At 41.7% G+C, this 19,795-nt stretch overlaps 2 protein-coding genes across 16 annotated transcripts in view; one reads left to right on the top strand and one right to left on the bottom strand.

Moving 5' to 3' along the window:
* The window catches only part of LOC126278046 (EARP-interacting protein homolog), a 32,695-nt gene extending 19,293 nt beyond the window's left edge, over positions 1-13,402 (top strand). For all 3 annotated transcript variants that reach the window (XM_049977823.1, XM_049977825.1, XM_049977824.1), the window contains exon 8: positions 13,173-13,402. In XM_049977823.1, the coding sequence (XP_049833780.1) occupies positions 13,173-13,335 (163 nt within the window). In that variant the 3' untranslated portion in view covers positions 13,336-13,402. The remainder of the gene's footprint in view (positions 1-13,172) is intronic.
* The window catches only part of LOC126278044 (mitochondrial ribonuclease P catalytic subunit), a 183,368-nt gene that overhangs the window by 44,546 nt on the left and 119,027 nt on the right, over positions 1-19,795 (bottom strand). Inside the window, exon 9 of one of the 13 annotated variants that reach the window (XM_049977803.1) lies at positions 12,312-12,613. The exons of 8 other annotated variants lie outside the window; for them this stretch is intronic. The gene's annotated coding sequence lies outside the window, so the exon portion shown is untranslated. Of the gene's footprint in view, positions 1-12,311; positions 12,614-13,253; positions 13,340-13,404; positions 13,954-19,795 lie in introns of those variants that run through there. 4 more of the 13 variants (XR_007550640.1, XM_049977800.1, XR_007550636.1 and 1 more) reach the window with 4 other exon arrangements.

The following is a 19,795-nucleotide window of genomic DNA, read 5'->3' as shown; positions in this document are numbered from 1 at the left end:
CATTCAAACTCACTTAAATCTTGATAACCTGTCATTGTACCATCAGTAACCAATCTCACAACTTGTTGTCTTATATAGGTGTTGCCGACTGCCTGCTGAATTTCAACTTTGTCATCACAATCTGTGTTCACTTCATATTCGAAATCCTCTTGAACTTCACTTCTAACCTTTTCAGACAATATTTTCTGGATTTCTTTAACATGTTTAGGGTTGAGATTCTGCAATTACTATAGCCAGCCATGATTACGTATTTACCCGAATATAAGATGAGATTTTTTCCCAAATTCATCATTCAAAAAATATGTGGTCATGTTACATTCACAGATTAAACTACTGCAGCTTAGGTCAACATTTTTAAAAATTGTTTAATAGGTGAATATACAGGTTGTCTTACGCTTACAGATGAAGCTTTGGCTATTTAAAGTTTTTGTAGAAATTTATTTTGACAAATTGCGAATGGTAGGCTTAGCAAGCAATAGTTGTGTTAGAAAAGGCCCTAGAGTTCCCAATACACTGAAGCACTCCTGTGCTCGATACAGTATTGACATTTGCTCATAGCTATACTGCAAAAAATAGTGGAGAAACTATGAACTGACCACTAAAACAATGTCATGTTCTGCTTAAAAACTGACAATTTTGTGGAACACAGGAAAATTTTTTTGTATTTGAACAGATGTTCAATAAAAGTTCTCCTATGTGACTGGATGCCGTGTACTTACAGTTATGGCACTTTTTTTTTTTTAAATAAAGGTAATATTCAAAGGCGAAAATCATCCTTCAAAAACCATTACTTGATTCTGAGACCAAGTCAGTATTTTATTTAGTTATGAAAAACAGTAATGATTTACCAAGTGGATTGCAAATGAAAAATTTAGTCGCTATTCATTTCTTAGAAGAAAAACGTTACCAGATTTAGAACAATATGGTGACATTCAGATAAAATGAGAAAGAAAATGAATCCAGACTTAAATGTCTAACAAATGAAATAAAATCACATTATACTGACTGCATTGTTATTGCAAGAATAAATTACACGGAAAGACCTGTTATGGAGATAGTACCAACAGATATCACTAGATCATGGGAGGAGTGAAAGTTTGAATTGGACTGAATCATGAATGTGACATTTTATTTATGTATTAGCTTTTGTTGTTACATATGAGCTGCAGTGTAGAAGATAGCGCTGCCCGTGTTTCACTGTTGCTCAAGCACATGGGTGGAGGGGGAACAGTGACACTAGCTTGGTTGTGAAGTGAGAACTATGATGGGTGCCAGGAAGGGAGTGTTGAGCAGGCAGCAATTTTCGTTATGCTGCCAGCCATGGGAAACTACACTGCATACTTTGACTTTTTATGAACCACGGATTCGAATTGAATTGGTACGGTAAAAGTATAGATTGGTACTAGTGCTGTACTTAAATGTTTTGTGCAGCAACGTTGTCGATGCTCACTTTGGGGTATGACAGGAATGACTGGGGATAAGTCAGCTGCTGGTTCTCTGCAGCCAATAATAAAGTGGCGGGCAGACAATGTGTTGTAACATTCTCATGTCAGTATCAAAGTGAAATCTGATATATATTCAGATAAAAACAGCTGTTTTCTCAGGTACCACTGTAACCACAACCTTAGAAATCATTAAATATTTGGGAGAAACAGCCAAATATTTGTGTCAAACAAAGAGATAAGTTTCACAGTTGTCCTGTTTGGGTGGTATGTTGATTAAAAATAGTGATACCCGACGCGACTGGCTAACTAAACAATAAAGGCACCAAAGATTAAAAAAATTACTGTAAATGTTTTGTTTATTTCACCTTGTACTATCAAAATGTAGACAGTCAATAAAAATTTGTTACTTTGATTAGTCAGAATATGTCAAAAATAATTTTTTCTCAAGGAGCCTCTTAAAAAATTGGGGTTATCTTATACTCGGATAAATATGATACAGACAAACTAAAATAATGAAGATGCAGTCCACCAATTAGATATTTGGGCAGCAGTAACAAGTGAGTAAACAACCCAAATTAAAGTAGCTTTGCACCACTTACAAACTTGACAACCAAGTAAATATCCTGTCAAAATGAAACAGAAATGGGGGCAGTGCAGTCAGAAAATATCTCAATAACAGGGCAGTCTTTCCATCTTTGATGCGAGTCACTCAGCAATGTCTCCAATTCTGGATCTTCGAAAACATTCTCTCTTCCACCACTATGCCGGTCTACGGTGTTAAAATTACCGTTCTTGATTCGCTGAAACACTCATGACATGTTATTTCACTAATAGCATCCTTGCCATATGTTCTTGAGGGCATTCGATGAGGCTCAACCGCTGTTTTCTTCATATTGAAACAAAACAGTAACACATAACGAGAATTAGGCTCGTAAACTGACATTTTCAATCAAGAAAAACTTTATGATGCAGACGCAAATTGACTAATGTTTGAATGAGGTTATGTTGACTGAGGTCCAAACTAGCTGCATGACGTCTGCGATCTGTTTCTTGCCACCGCTGCTTACCATTGTCGCCACTTATCGGCAAACGGCAGAAGCAAAGTTGTACACCTTGTAGAATGGCACTGGTTTATGTTTGACACTTATGACCATTTCAGGGTTCTTCAGATGCACTGATGCAGGTATCGGCATCAGTCACTTAGAGGAGGGCAAATGGAAGTAAGAAGAAGGGTGAGCACAAGCCTCTCGTGCCACACACGCATGAGATACTGCACAGGTTGAGACCTAGGAATTAAGAAGGAATATGTTGTGTGTTGTGGCATTACGGTTAACAAGGGTAGAATGTAACGATAGATTAGATTGTAACATTACTTAAGGTGTTTTGTTTGTATGGTTATTGACTGACAGCGTGTGTTTGCTACACAGTGAGATTTCATTGTTAAACAGGCTGTAGAGAATAAGCTTTTCTTTGCTGTAATTGTCATTGAGCATTCACGCACTGAGTCACCTCTGCAGTTGGGACTCAGCGGAGAGGGAAAAAACAATCATCCACTATACTAAAACAACAGTAGAAGTAACGACAGACTAAGCACGACTCTATGTGCTAGTTCAGTTCGCAATTACAAATAATCACACATGGTTTATGTGTTTCACCAATCGCCCATACCCAGTAAGGGGGAAAGGAGTAAGGTATGCCAGGTTGGCTTGGAGGCATGCAGGATTCAGCAGTTTCTAGGCAAAATGGACAATCAGAGGTGTCTGTGCAACTGCTGGAACAGCGACTCTACTTGCAACAGGCAGGGCTGCACTGGATCTGCTCCATGTACAACATCTTAGTGTAACTACAATAGTGCTAGCCAAACAAACAGCTACGGATGCTTCCAGCACAAAATGTGACCTACTTCAATGATTCACTGGAACCACACTTCACTCTCTCCCTGAACCAACTAATGGCAACCTAGGACAGGTGTACTGCAGCAAACAGATGCTTCATCTCGTGCAGTAGTAAGCAGCATTGTACGATCGTTACCATGAGCATCACAGTGTCTGGTACCTAGTAGCTCTGTTCTGTGCAGCCTTAATTTACCTAAGGCAGAGAGCAGCCAACACGTGCTACTCCTCCACCTGTTAAATTGGATCACTGGTAGTGCATAAGGCACAATGAAGGAGGAAATGAAAGAGTTAAAGATGGTTATTTTGTATGTGTATGTACCCTTAAGTGATATATATATTTATGAATGGATGGATATGTGTGTGTGTGTGCGAGTATATACCTATTCTTTTTTCCCCCTAAGGTAAGTCTTTCCGCTCCCGGGATTGGAATGGCTCCTTACCCTCTCCCTTAAAACCCACATCCTTTCATCTTTCCTTCTCCTTCCCTCTTTCCTGACGAACTAACCGCCGGTTGCGAAAGCTCGTAATTTTGTGTGTGTGTTATTTTATTGTGCCTGTCTACCGGCGCTTTCCCGCATGGTAAGTCTTTGGTATATATATATGATGTGACTTACCACACAAAACCGCTGGCAGGTTGGTACACACACAAACATACACACAAAAGTCAAGCTTTCGCAACCAACGGTTGCTTCTTCAGGAAAGAGGGAAGGACAGGGAAAGATGAAAGGATGTGGGTTTTAAGGGAGAAGGTAAGGAGTCATTCCAATCCCAGTAGCGGAAAGACTTACCTTAGGGGGAAAAAAGGATAGGTATACACACACACACACACACACACACACACACACACACACACACACACACACATCCACACAGACACAAGCAGACATTTGTAAAGGCAAAGAGTTTGGGCAGAGATGTCAGTCGAGGCAGAAGTACAGAGGCAAAGATGATGATGAAAGACAGGTGAGGTATGAGCGGTGGCAACTTGAAATTAGCGGAGGTTGAGGCCTGGCGGATAACAAGAAGAGAGGATATACTGAAGGGCAAGTTCCCATCTCCGGAGTTATGACAGGTTGATGTTAAAGGGAAGTATCCAGATAACGCGGACGGTGTAACACTGTGCCAAGATGTGCTGGCCGTGCACTAAGGCATGTTTAGCCACAGGGTGATCCTCATTACCAACAAACACTGTCTGCCTGTGTCCATTCATGCGAATGGGCAGTTTGTTGCTGGTCATTCCCACATAGAAAGCGTCACAGTGTAGGCAGGTCAGTTGGTAAATCACGTGGGTGCTTTCACACATGGCTCTGCCTTTGATGGTGTACACCTTCCGGGTAACAGGACTGGAGTAGGTGGTGGTGAGAGGGTGCATGGGACAGGTTTTACACTGGGGGCGGTTACAAGGGTAGGAGCCATAGGGTAGGGCAGGTGGTTTGGGGATTTCATATCGATGAACTAAGAGGTTACGAAGGTTAGGTGGACGGCGGAAAGACACTCTTGGTGGAGTGGGGAGGATTTCATGGAGGATGGATCTCATTTCAGGGCAGGATTTGACGAAGTCGTCGTATCCCTGCTGGAGAGCCACATTCAGAGTCTGATCCAGTCCCGGAAAGTATCCTGTCACAAGTGGGGTACTTTTGTGGTTCTTCTGTGGGAAGTTCTGGGTTTGAGGGGATGAGGAAGTGGCTCTGGTTATTTGCTTCTGTACCAGATCGGGAGGGTAGTTGCAGGGTGCGAAAGCTGTTTTCAGGTTGTTGGTGTAATGGTTCAGGGATTCCGGACTGGAGCAGAATCGTTTGCCACGAAGACCTAGGCTGTAGGGAAGGGACCGTTTGATGTGGAATGGGTGGCAGCTGTCATAATGGAGGTACTGTTGCTTGTTGGTGTGTTTGATGTGGACGGAAGTGTGAAGCTGGCCATTGGACAGATGGAGGTCAACATCAAGGAAAGTGGCATGGGATTTGGAGTAGGACCAGGTGAATCTGATGGAACCAAAGGAGTTGATGTTGGGGAGGACATTCTGGAGTTGTTCTTCACTGTGAGTCCAGATTATGAAGATGTCATCAATAAATCTGTAACAAACTTTCGGTTGGCAGGCCTGGGTAACCAAGAAGGCTTCCTCTAAGCGACCCATGAATAGGTTGGCGTACGAGGGGGCCATCCTGGTACCCATGGCTGTTCCCTTTAACAGCAGGACCCACCTCCTCTTCCTCAAAATCACCCTCTCCAAACCTTCCAGGAATTTCTGACTTCCAGCCTTGCCTCTCAATCCTTATTAAAAAACCTTAACTCTACTCCCAACAGCACCACTGCTGAAGCCCAAGCTATTCGTGATCTGAAGGCTGACTGATCCATTGTCATTCTTCCGGCGGACAAGGGTTCCTCGACCGTGGTACTTGATTTTCGGGAGTATGTGGCTGAGGGACTGCGTCAGCTTTCAGACAACACTACATACAAAGTTTGCCAAGGTAATCCCATTCCTGATGTCCAGGCGGAGCTTCAAGGAATACTCAGAACCTTAGGCCGCCTACAAAACCTTTCACCTGACTCCATCAACCTCCTGACCCCACCGACACCCCGCACCCCCACCCTCTACCTTCTTCATAAACTTCACAAACCCAATCATCCTGGCCGCCCCATTGTAGCTGGTTACCAAGCCCCCACAGAACGTATCTCTGCCAATGTAGATCAACACCTCAAACCCATTACATGCAGTCTCCCATACTTCATCAATGACACCAACCACTTCCTCGAACGCCTGGAATCCTTACCCAATCTGTTACCCCCGGAAACCATCCTTGTAATCATTGATGCCACTTCCTTATACAAAAATATTCCGCACGTCCAGAGCCTCGCTGCGATTGAGCACTTCCTTTCCAGTCACCTGCCACCCTACCTAAAACCTCTTTCCTCATTACCTTAGCCAGCTTCATCCTGACCCACAACTTCTTAACTTTTGAAGGCCAGACATACCAACAATTAAAGGGAACACCCATGGGTACCAGGATGGCCCCCTCGTACGCCAACCTATTCATGGGTCGCTTAGAGGAAGCCTTCTTGGTTACCCAGGCCTGCCAACCGAAAGTTTGGTACAGATTTATTGATGACATCTTCATGATCTGGACTCACAGTGAACAACAACTCCAGAATTTCCTCTCCAACCTCAACTTCTTTGGTTCCATCAGATTCTCCTTGTCCTACTCCAAATCCCATGCCACTTTACTTGATGTTGACCTCCATCTGTCCAATGTCCAGCTTCACATGTCCGTCCACATCAAACCCACCAACAAGCAACAGTACCTCCATTATGACAGCTGCCACCCATTCCACATCAAACGGTCCCTTCCCTACAGCCTAGGTCTTCGTGGCAAACGAATCTGCTCCAGTCCGGAATCCCTGAACCATTACACCAACAACCTGAAAACAGCTTTCGCATCCTGCAACTACCCTCCCGATCTGGTACAGAAGCAAATAACCAGAGCCACTTCCTCATCCCCTCAAACCCAGAACCTCCCACAGAAGAACCACAAAAGTACCCCACTTGTGACAGGATACTTTCCGGGACTGGATCAGACTCTGAATGTGGCTCTCTAGCAGGGATACGACAACTTCGTCAAATGCTGCCCTAAAATGAGATCCATCCTTCTTGAAATCCGCCCCACTCCACCAAGAGTGTCTTTCGGCCGTCCACCTAACCTTCGTAACCTCTTAGTTCATCGATATGAAATCCCCAAACCACCTGCCCTACCCTATGGCTCCTACCCTTGTAACCGCCCCCAGTGTAAAACCTGTCACATGCACCCTCCCACCACCACCTACTCCAGTCCTGTAACCCGGAAGGTGTACACAATCAAAGGCAGAGCCACGTGTGAAAGCACCCACGTGATTTACCAACTGACCTGCCTACACTGTGAAGCTTTCTATGTGGGAATGACCGGCAACAAACCGTCCATTCGCATGAATGGACACAGGAAGACAGTGTTTGTTGGTAATGAGGATCACCCTGTGGCTAAACATGCCTTGGTGCACGACCAGCACATCTTAGCACAGCGTTACACCGTCCGGGTTATCTGGATACTTCCCACCAACACCAACCTGTCAGAACTCCGGAGATGGGAACTTGCCCTTGAGTATATCCTCTCTTCTCGTTATCGGCCAGGCCTCAACCTCCGCTAATTTCAAGTTGCCGCCGCTCATACCTCACCTGTCTTTCAACAACTTCTTTGCCTCTGTACTACTGCCTCGACTGGCATCTCTGCCCAAACTCTTTGCCTTTACAAATGTCTTGCTTGTGTCTGTGTATGTGCGGATGGATATGTGTGCGAGTGTATACCTGTCCTTTTTTTCCCCTAAGGTAAGTCTTTCCGTTCCCAGTATTGGAATGATTCCTTACCCTCTCCCTTAAAACCCACATCCTTTCGTCTTTCCCTCTCCTTCCCTCTTTCCTGAAGAAGCAACCGTTGGTTGCGAAAGCTTGACTTTTGCGTGTATGTTTGTGTGTGTATCTACCTGCCAGCGCTTTTGTTTGGTAAGTCACATCATCTTTGTTTTTAGATATATTTTTCCCACAGTAAAAAAAACACAAACACACACACAAAATTTCGAGCTTTCGCAACCCACGGTTGCTTTGTCAGGAAAGAGGGAAAGATGAAAGGATGTGGGTTTTAAGGAAGACGGTAAGGAGTCATTCCAATCCCGGGAGTGGAAAGACTTACCTTAGGGGGAAAAAAGGACAGGTATACACTCGCACACACACACATATCCATCCGCAGATACAGACACAAGCAGACATTTGTAAAGGCAAAGAGTTTGGGCAGAGATGTCAGTCGAGGCGGAAGTACAAAGGCAAAGAAGTTGTTGAAAGTTAGGTGAGGTATGAGCGGTGGCAACTTGAAATTAGCGGAGGTTGAGGCCTGGCGGATATCGAAAAGAGAGGATATATTGAAGGGCAAGTTCCCATCTCCGGAGATCGGATAGGTTGGTGTTGGTGGGAAGTATCCAGATAACCCGGACGGTGTAACACTGTGCCAAGATGTGCTGCCCGTGCACACCAAGGTATGTTTAGCCACAGGGTGATCCTCATTACCAACAAACACTATCTGCCTGTGTCCATTCATGCGAATGGACAGTTTGTTGCTGGTCATTCCCACATACAAAGCGTCACAGTGTAGGCAGGTCAGTTGGTAAATTACGTGGGTGCTTTCACACGTGGCTCTGCCTTTGATCGTGTACACCTTCTGGGTTGCAGGACTGGATAGGTGGTGGTAGGAGGGTGCATAGGACAGGCTTTACACCGGGGGCAGTTACAAGGGTAGGAGCCAGAGGGTAGGGAAGGTGGTTTGGGGATTTCATAGGGATGAACCAAGAGGTTACGAAGGTTAGGTGGATGGTGGAAAGACACTCTTGGTGGAAGCACAACTGATTTCTTATGCCACATATGGTATAAATATCTGTCATTTCTAGCCAAAGAGATTCCAGCCTGGCAGCACAGGACAGGAGTTCAGCCCAGTCTTGGGCCATTTAGATTTAGGTTTAGGTTTTCTTTGGTTTCCCCACAAAGGTTTAAGAGAAATGCTCAGAAGTTTCTTTTGGAAATGACATGTCCAACTTCATTTGCCATCCTTTCCCAATCTGAGCATGTACTCTATAGCTATTGATCTTGTTAGTGATTAGATATTAAACCATAATCTCCTTTCTTTGACCCTGGGTCAGTGGCTTATTGTGACCAATCATCGTAATTAGGCCACATGAGCATGCCTCCAGGATCAACTCGAATATTCAGTGACATGTTTCCTTGTATTTTTCAAACAAATCATTGGAGTTTCTCCCTTTGAGACTAACACTCCCAGTGGAATTTATAAGATAGGAGACTGTGGCATAACTTGCCATGGCAATAAACAACTGAAATCTGTGGGGATGAAATAGAGTGACATAACTTGGTTTCTGAACATTGCAGTGAGAAATATATGTAGAGTCAAATGAAAGGAACTCAGCACACTTTTAGGAGTGACCCACACTTTCAATGTAATTTTATCTTTCGTTCTGTTTCTGTGAACAAACATGAAGAATGTAGGAATGAATATAATGAGAGGACAGGTTACCAAGCCGTGGGGATATACACTGTTGGCCATAAAAATTGCAATACTGGAAGGGAAAAAAAATAACAAAATTTTACTTTGTGCATTTCAGCACAGTAAACAGAGCTGCCAGGTCTGGGAGCAACAATGTCTCAAACTCAGTTGAGCATTGATTCAAACTAAGCTTTAATGACAGATAAAGTACATCATTCCATGCTGATTCAATTTGTTCCAGAGTTCATCAGGTGTAGTGGTTGGCAAGTGGAGGCACACCAGTCTCTCAACAACCTGTCACCAAATGTTTTCAATGAGTGAGATAGATCCTGTAAACAATACTTGCCAGGGCACCAGTTGAACATCCTCTGTACTGAGGTTAATCAGGACAACATGCGCAAGATATGAGCATGCATTACCTTATCAAAAGATTATGTCATGTAGACCTCAAAAATAGGGCACAACATATCTGGCCTTACCATGTAAGAAATGAAATGGCTGCTGTACAAATTATTAGCTGTGTAAACTAACAGTGATCCTATTATGTACTCACTGACACCCACTGTCATACTGAGCAAGGTGGCACAGTGGTTAGCACAATGGATATGCATTCAGGGCAATGGTTCAAATCTTTGTCCAGCCATTCAATTTTAGGTTATCTGTGATTTTCTTAAACCACTCTAGGCAAACGCTGGGGTCGTAATTCTGAAAAGGCATGGCCAGTTTACTTTCCCGTCCTTGAAAAATTCTGAGCTTGTGCTCTGTCTCCAATGACCTCAATGTCACCACAATATTAAACTCTAATCTTCATTCCTCCCCTTATCATCACATTGGGCTTTGGGCCTGGATGATGTGGTGAACGCAGTCTGGCAATGTTCTGTTTTCTTGGAGCTTCCACACAAGGGATAGTCCATTGTGATGCTGTACACAATACTGGAAGCTTTCTGAAGAGACAGCACAGGCCCATTGTTGTCTTTGGGTGCAGGACAACCTGTACATCACTGTTGTTGTTGTGTCAAGAGATTCTGGAACAATGGTTGCCATGGCACTCTAGATGTTGTTGCTCTATTGTGTATACTTGTCTTGCTGCAAACAAGCCTATTCCCTTACTTGAGATACATATATGATGTGGCTGTTCAATCCTAGTCAGCTGACCAGACAGCACATCTGCCCTGTCGTGTGCTAGTCATGTGTGGCCATTTGAGATGTGACATGATGTTCAGTATGGCCCCCTGAAGCTGTCAGTTCCATATTAGCATGAAAGTCACGGGAACAAGAGTGACGTAAGCAGCATAATCATGAAATGATGAACTGCACTGCAGTCTGAATAGGATACAATCTTCTCACAAACAACATTCAAATACAATTTCTGAATGAGTATGAGTAACGCATTGCATAATGTTTTCTTACATACAGAATGTATATTCTACTTCTTCTAGTTTCACTTAAATGCTAGGAATTTGCATATTCGAGCCTTTGTGGTGATGCAACGTCAAAGGCTAATAGTGTATATCAACTGTATTAAAATCATTGAAGAGGGTTAAATGGAATCAGTAATACAATAGGTGACATTTATCATGTATGTTTAACGGATAATGGATTTGTCCTATTAAAATGTTTCATTTGTTCACTTTGAGGCAGATTTTTCATTACTCTCAATTACCAGGGGCTTCTTACTTTTTATTTTGTCCAGCCTCATGGGTGTGGAGCCAGTGCATGGCTTATGTGAGGCTATATGGATGTGTCAGCTCCTATATTACAAAGACAATAACCACTGACTGTGGGTAAAAATCTCTTACATTATTTAGGGAATGATGTGAGGTATGTCATATTTGTTGTACACTGATAATCCAAAACATTATGACCACTGCCCACCATGACGCCGAATGTCACCTGGTGGCATTGCGGGCAAGTAACATGGTAACAAAAGTATGTAAGCAGAAAAGACACGGGGGGGGGGGGGGGGGGGGGGGGGCTATACAAGCAGTACAAGATCCTCTGACTACATGACAAACAAAAGAGTTACTTGTGAAGAAAGGCATGAAATTTGAGTGGACAAAAGTGACTCAAGCCACATTTGAGGGTTTAAAATAAACTTTGATGTCAAGTCCTGAGTTGGTTTTCCCAGCCTATGAGAAAGAATTTGTACTGTCATGTGACACATCCAACCATGTGCTGGGACGTTTTCTAAGCCAGTTGATAGATGGCAAAGAGCATCCTGTAGCTTATGCTTCATGGCAAATAAGCATTGCAGAATGAAAGTATTCTGCAATGGAGGAGGAGATTGATTCTAAGCTTAATACACACAATTACATATTTTTGATTCTGTTTATATGGCAGTAAATTCCAGATGGCAGCTGGTCATGTCATGTAGCATTGAAGTTACTGTTGGGCTTGAATCACCCCTTTAAGCAGATTCAAAAGGTAGGCATTAAGACTGAGTGAGCTGTGAAGCTATTCATAAGTCAGGTAAGTAGCACAGGAACATGGACAGTCTAGGCAGGACGATTATGGTAGTGCAAGCTCCTGTGCCAAGTGCAGGCTTTACATAACACAGCTTTGGTTGTTTGTGCACAACAGCCTGTTATGCAGGTCAACTAAGTTGGGTCCATACATGCTAAGCTGAGAGAAAAGGTGTTGATGGAAACATCTAAAGTGGTGTGACTTTGGATTGCAAGCAAAATCCAAACCCCTATCACATCAGTTGACTTACTTGATATGCACAGCCGGCTATGTTGATCCTCAAAACCTCCTCCTCTAAAGAACAAAACTAGTAACGGGAATTTATCAGTCTCTCTCTCTCTCTCTCTCTCTCTCTCTCTCTCTCTCTCTCTCTCTCTCTCTCCCCCCTCCCTCCCCCCTACTTTTAGTTTAACCTTGGTATATTTCAACTTCCACAAATATAAATTTGCCACTTCTCACATTAAAATTCAAGTCAACCCATTCGTCTAGCATTAGATTCAATTAAATACATTTTTAGCATAGTTTTTCCAACCACATAATTATGAATATGTCTTACTTCTAGCAAGTCCAACACATGAAGTACAATTAAATGTCTATAATCAATTGTTAATTTTTCTTTAACAATAATCACAGACACTAAAACAGCAAGGAGTACTACATGATTACTTCTTGGTCTTCCAATGCGACTTTGGTGGCACGAGTGGCTAACACTTGTCGATGATCGTGACTCCTTTCCAGCCTGCACACACAAACATGTGTCATGCAATATGTACATTCTCTCACACTTAAAGTATCGTTTGCTTGAGACGGTAGAAGGATGAGTGGTTCTGGAATTTACGCGGAAATTCTCATGGCACTACAAACACACAACCATAAGCTGTCTGGACATGAGTCACAGGAGGTCCAATTGAGTGCTGTGGAGTGTTACAGGTGGAAAACAAAAGATTTGGATGTGGACACTTCTCAGGAACAGACAACTCTTATGTAGGGACTGACATAGACCTTCGTCGCAGCACTCATAGTGCAGTATTCCAATAAAAGAGACTACGTCGATATTTTTAAGTTACCTGATGGAACTCCATTTGTTACACCTATCAACTAAGGTAAATTTATTACAGAAGCCCACTGTTATCTTCAAAAATATTATTCCTGATTGCGCCCGCCCCCTGCCCACACATGTGCACGTGTATTTAGTTAAAGGTTCAAATCAGTGGAACTTACCATTAATTAACATCTGCACATGGTGGCATCTTGGCCATTTAAAATTGTTTTAGTCTTTAGCATTGCAAACGTTACAGATTGGAAGATGGTGTGCTGGCAACGTATGATGAACATGAAGATTCAGTGTACAGAGTTGAGTGGTCAGCGGCAGATCCATGGACATTTGCATCACTCAGTTATGATGGGCGGCTTGTGATTAGTAAGGTACCTCGCAGTGTTAAATATAAGATACTGCTGTAGCTTCCTGTGACAATAACTGTTCAATGTTATTTGTTAATGTAAGAAAAATAAAGAGTAACAATTAAAATTGGAGTGCCTTTATTGATCATCCAAATAAAAGATTATGAAGTACAAATCCAATAAACTAAAACCTTGGAAACAATCATCAGTGTGTTTAAAAATTCCTTACATATTGATCTTTGTTACATTTTTTTGATACCTTATGAAAATATTACTAATCCAAAAACTGCAATTTTTTTTAGTAATAGTTTTCTTATGGTGTTTTTGCCCACAGTATAATGCTGAGCCAGAGCATAAGTAGGTACAAAAGGTGTTTCAGGTGCTCAGGATGATTAAAAAAAATCAGCAGCAGTAGCACCAGATAATAGCAAGAGTATCGAGGAACTGACAGTATGTAAACATCTATCAATCTCTTCCATCTTTTATGTCTACAAAAAAGGAAACAAATTTTTTTCTGGATATGAATGCTTCTGAATATATTCCTTGTCATCTCAGATATTAAAAAATACCACGATCTGAAATGGACATTTGTCCAAGTTTCCCATATAAAGGCTGACCAACATTCCAGCTAAATTGCTCCAATTTTCCATATGAAGTATGATCAGTATGTATTTGAATCTATAAATAACAAAAAAACTAACTTTTAGGGGATATTAGGTAAATTATTTCTTTGTTACTGTTTAACACTTGATATTACATATTAATAAGTTTCCTTTTTTGAGGAGGGGTGGGGGGCACAAACCTGCCTAATATATAATTAGTTTAACTGCAAACATCATATTTAGTTTTTGATTAATTGTAAGGCAACACAAGTATCCGATCTGCAACTAACCTGAAACATAATATTACTTCTCTTAGGTTCCACTCTGTTGTCACCTACACTCCACAATAATTATTACCACATCTGCTTTTGTTGCATGTGGCTGGCTGCTGCATACATGGTACAAGTTACAGGAGACCCATTTTTTAAATTATTTTGAGCTTTTCCTCATTACAGAGGCTTATCTCCAACATAATAATTTACTTGGAAATTATAATACAAAGAATAAATGTTCTTAAACTATATTTTCAACATATTCCTCCAGGTGCTTCGATCTTGTGTGTCCTCTTCTCTATGCCCTTTCTCCTAATTGTGTGCTGTACTTTTTGGAACCAGGTGGTCATAGGTCATCCTCCTCCTCCTCCTCCTCCTCCTCCTTCTCTTCCCCTCCCCTCCGGTTCCCAGTCCAGTATCAATTTTGGTTTTCCGTCTTTTTCCATTTGTCTTACATGCACGTACCACTGTAATTTCTCCTTATTTTGGTGTTCCTTGCCTTTTCTTTCCTGGAGATTCTTGTCGATCTTCTACATAAGTCCATCTCTAGAGCTTGTAATTTTTTAATGTGCTTCGGGTTAATTGTCCAGGTCTCCGTTCCATATAGAACCACACTCTCTAATATGGATTTGTATATTAATTTTTTAGTTCTGCTCATTACATTCCTGCTCCATAAGACTTGAGTTAAGCATTCCAACGACCTTCCGTCTGCTACTAATTCTTTTATTGATTTCTGACTGATTTTCCCTCAATTTCTAAAATGGATCCCAAATAACAGAAAGTGTTTATCTTTTTGATTTTCTTTCCTTCAATGTATAGCTCATTTGAATCATTAGTCAAGTATTCTGTTTTTTGGTAATTAATCTTCAAACCCCAAGTTTTGTATGCTACTGCTAACTGATTGCACATATAGTTAGCATCCTCCCCATCTAGTGCTACGACTACTTGATTATCAGCAAACAATAAATGATGTAGGTAAACTCCATCTCTTATTTGTAATCCCGTACTATTACATTTACGAGACCATGTTCTAAGGCGAATATCTATATAGGTTTTAAATAATGATGGTAACACGGGACAGCCCTGTAAAAGGCCTTTGCTTGTTCTAAATTTCTGAGAAAGTTTATTACCAACTTTCATTTGGCAAATGTTATTTTTATACATCTGTTGTATTATTTTAATCAAGGAAGGCTTTATGTTTGCCATATGTAGTGCTCTCCAAAGTAATTTTCTTGGAACAGTATCATACGCTTTTTCTATATCTATGAAAATTAATCCTATATTTTTTGATTTTTCCGTATGTTTCTCCAAAATCTATCGTAATGTGAAAATATGGTCTACACATGATCTCCCAGCCGTGAATCCACATTGTTCTTCTTGGGTTCTAAATTTTTTTTCCAGTTTGTTTTTAATTACTTTCGCCAAAATTCTCATTAATGTGTTTGTAACACAAATTCCTTGATAGTTTGAACAATTGTTGCGATCCCCTTTCTGAAATATGGTATTAACGTAACCTAGCTTCATCTCGTTGGGTATCGAATCTCCATGCATCATTTCGTTGAACAGCTGTGTTATCAGTTTCACAATTTTGTCACCACCATATTTCAGACATTCCAGATTGATATTGCCTGGTCCTGGTGATTTACTATTCTTTCCTGTTCTCAACACCTGAAGTACTTCACTTTTTAAAATCTGGATATCATCATCCTCATGTCCGTTTTCTTCCACTGTTCCTTCTTCTAGATATTCTTCCTTGTCCTCATTTAATAATTTTTGGAAATACTCTTCCCTTTCCTTTTGTTTTATCAGTTGGAAATTAGTTTTGCTTTCCAGAATCCTAATTTGCTATTCACTTTGGCAAAAAATGAAGCATGGGAAAGAACATGTGCCATCCTTATTTTTTCATCACTTCATTCTTCTTTTCCTTGTATATTGATCTCGTTTCTTCTGATTTATCATTGTACCACTGAAGGGACGCATTTCGTTGTTCTCTAACAAGGGCCTCTATTTCCTCTGACCACCACTCTGCTGCACGGTTATGGTTGCTATGATTTTCACATTAGTTTTTATATAGTCATATATTTCCTCTGTACTGTATTATAAATAATTTATTGTTTGTCATGTAAGTTATTTCTAATAAGCTTAACATAAACACTTAAAAAGAAAGTAAATAACTCTCATACATTAAACAAGGAGATGCTGAAACTGCCTCCCTTTGGTGTTCAAGCATTTCTTATACCTGCTTAGGAAATCACTCATTACTTTCTGCAATTCCCTCTGAGAAATGGAAGCAATATCTTGACAAAAGGTAGTTTCAACTACATTTAAAGTGCGTGGCTTTGTTTTGTACACTCTCTCATTTAACATTACATAAATAGATCTTTTTCCTTTGACAGACACTTACTTCACTTTGATACTTGCATTGAACCACATCCAAGATGTGGGTTGGACACCCCTGCTGTAGAGGCTGAGCATCTTTAGGCAAGATGATAATCCTACCAATGGGTTGAAGCATGTGGTTAATTTTGCCTGTACTGCCATTGAATATTTCTTCCACTCTGGAGTTGAACAATGGAAAATCCAGGATGGAATGTAACAATGTCATGTAGAGGGAGGTGTAAGTAGATGAATGATGAAAACTAACTTCACTTAACGAAGGTTTATCCAGCACTTGCACATACAAGAGCATGGAGCGAACTGCCTCCGGCCAGAACACATATGGTATATATATACAGCTACAGAACATTCCAGCACAATGATTCTTCCCATTTGTGGATACTTCTAGAATGTACTCAAACCAAATATAGAAATTAAAATTTTTCAGTTCAGGCAAGTTTTGAACTCGCAATCCTCCATGCAACACTCTAGTATCATAACCACTACAATACGCCGACTGCACCACTTAGCTTCATCTGCGACATTGCTCCTCCCTCAAGAGAACGGAGCGTTAGTGTTACGTCCTTCTAGTCTGGGAATGAGTCATTGGTCCTGCATACTCCGACTCCCGATGCCTGAAGTTTGCCGTGGAGGTGATCTTCTTAGAACTTCCCTTGCTGCTACATTCTTAGTTACTTTTCCACTTGTTGCCTGGCGCTGGAGCTTTGAATATGCCTTGGGTTGCAGGATCCTTATAGGGTTTTATTCGAAGGATGTGGACCATATATCTGATCTTTCATCATCTTGCGTCGGGATCGAAATCTTCAACCTCATAAGTAACATCAGACAACTGTCTTACAACCTTATAAGGTCCAAGTAGTGCCTGAGGAGCTTCTTAGAGAGACTAACCTTCCGAACAGGGGTGAAGATCCAGACGAGGTCACCAGGCTGGCAGACAATAGGGCAATGGCTCGCATCATACCTTCAGCGATCGTTTTCTTGAGCCTGCAGTGTGCGGAGTCGAGCTAACTGCTGAGCTTCCTGAGCTCTGGTTAACATCTGTCCGACGTAGTCGTTGTCCACGTCATCAGGATGTAACGGAAACACAGTGTCCATCGTCATCATCGTCGCCGCCTGACACCCATGCACCACGAAAAATGGCGTAAATCCTGTGGTGTCTTGTTTGGCGGTGTTGTAGGCGAATGTCACAAAAGGTAGCACCTCATTCCATTTGCTCTGCTCAACATTGACAGCATGTCGGCCAAGGTCTTATTATGCATATAGTAAGCCTGTTAGTTTGTGGATGGTAGGCAGTCATCATGTGATGAGTAATGTTGCACCGATTGTTTATCTCTGTCACGAGATTCGATTGAAAAACTTTCCATCGATCCGTAATTAACGACCTTGCGGCACTGCGTTTTAATACAATGTCTTCTACGATGAATTTGGCTACCTCTATTGCTTCTGCTGTTTTCATGGCTTTTGTAATGGCATAGCGCATCAGATAATCAGAACAAACAATAATCCATCTATTGCCACTAGCAGATGTTGGAAATTGTCCAAGGAGGTCAATCCCAACACGCTGGAAAGGCGTTTTGGCTGGTGAAATTGGTATGAGTTGGCCAGGTGGTTTCTGAGGAACTGCCTTTCTCCTCTGGTACTCTCAACAGTGCGACACATAGTGACGGACACTCCTAGATAAATCTGGCCACAAAAATCTCTTGTGGATCCTATCGTATGTCTTAATAAATCATAAATGTCCGGCCTCAGGTGTGTAATGGAATTTCTGTAGAACATCTAAGTGCATGTGTTTAGGAATCACTGGTAGCCACCTCTTTCCAAACGGATCGAAGTTTTTCTTGCAAAGTAATCCAGTAACTACCTAAAATTGACGTTTCACATCCTCTGACCGATTTAAGGCAAGCATAATTTGAGATATCTTGGCATCATCCTCCTGCTCAACAGAGAGATCCTGGAGTGCAGCAAGACAGTCACTATCTTCATCAAAGTTTTGATGGTCTTGCATAGGGTTTCTTGGGAGACAGTCTGCATCTTTGTGTTTTCTTCCACTTTTGTTGACTATGGTAATGTCATACTCTTGGAGACATAGTGCCCACCTGGTGAGTTGTCCTGTTGGATCCTTAAGGTCTGTCAACCAACAAAGTGAATGATGATCTGTAAGAACTGTGAATGGCCTTCCATAGGGATACTGTGGAAATTTGTACATAGCCCAGATCACAGCAAGACATTCTCTTTCTGTAGCTGAGTAGTTTCTCTCAGATTTTTTAAGTGTCCTAGAAGCATAGGCTATAACCTTCTCTTTTCCATCCAAAATCTGCACCAGAACAGCACCGATCCCATACCCACTGGCATCTGTGTGTAGTTCTGTAGGTGCTCTCTCATCATACAGACCAAGTACAGGGTCAGTCGTCAGAGCTGTTTGCAGCACATTGAAAGAATCTTGTTGAGCCCTACCCCAGATAAATTTAGCATCAGCCTTTAACAACTCTTGGGGTGGCCTGGCTTTGATACAAAAGTCTTTGATAAAACTATGGTAATAAGAACAATGTCCGAGGAAGCTTCATTGACACAAGGTGCCCAAGTATATTGATTTCTTTTACTCCAAAGAGACACTTTCTTGGATTACAGTCCGGCTTGTTGGAGGCAGTTAAGAACGGCCCTCAGTCTTTTTGTGTGTTCATCAAATGTGTCTGAGAACACTGTAATGTCATTTAAATAACTAAGACAGATCGTCCACTACAGGTTCCGTAGAAGATTATCCATCATTCGTTCAAAAGTTGCTAGTGCATTACACAAACCAAACGGCATTACCTTGAACTCATACAGACCCTCAAGGATGATGAATACTGTTTTCTCACAATCAGCCTCATCTACTTCGATTTACCAGTATCCCGAGTACATGTCCAAGGTTGAGAAAAACTTAGCCCCCTTCAGACAATCTAGTGTATCGTCTATTCGTGGAAGAGGGTAAACATCCTTTTAAGCTTCCTGTAATCAACACAAAAGCGCCAACTGCCATCCTTCTTCCTGACGAGAACCACTGGTGACGATCATGGGCTATTCGATGTTCTATTGCTGAAACATGGTATGCTCTCTGGCTTATTGGTTGGTGGTATCCGGTGCTTCACCGTTGATTTGTCTAACTTGCTCTTCACCTGTGGATTGAAGCATTCAGAGAACTCTTGAACAATCGCAAGTAACTTTTTCTGTTGTTCCTTAGTGAGATCTGGTGATAGTCAAGCTAGAAGA

The sequence above is a fragment of the Schistocerca gregaria genome, chromosome 6 (genome assembly GCF_023897955.1).
Source record: "Schistocerca gregaria isolate iqSchGreg1 chromosome 6, iqSchGreg1.2, whole genome shotgun sequence".
In the NCBI taxonomy this organism is placed as follows: domain Eukaryota; kingdom Metazoa; phylum Arthropoda; class Insecta; order Orthoptera; family Acrididae; genus Schistocerca; species Schistocerca gregaria.
This window is presented reverse-complemented; position numbering and strand designations above follow the sequence as displayed.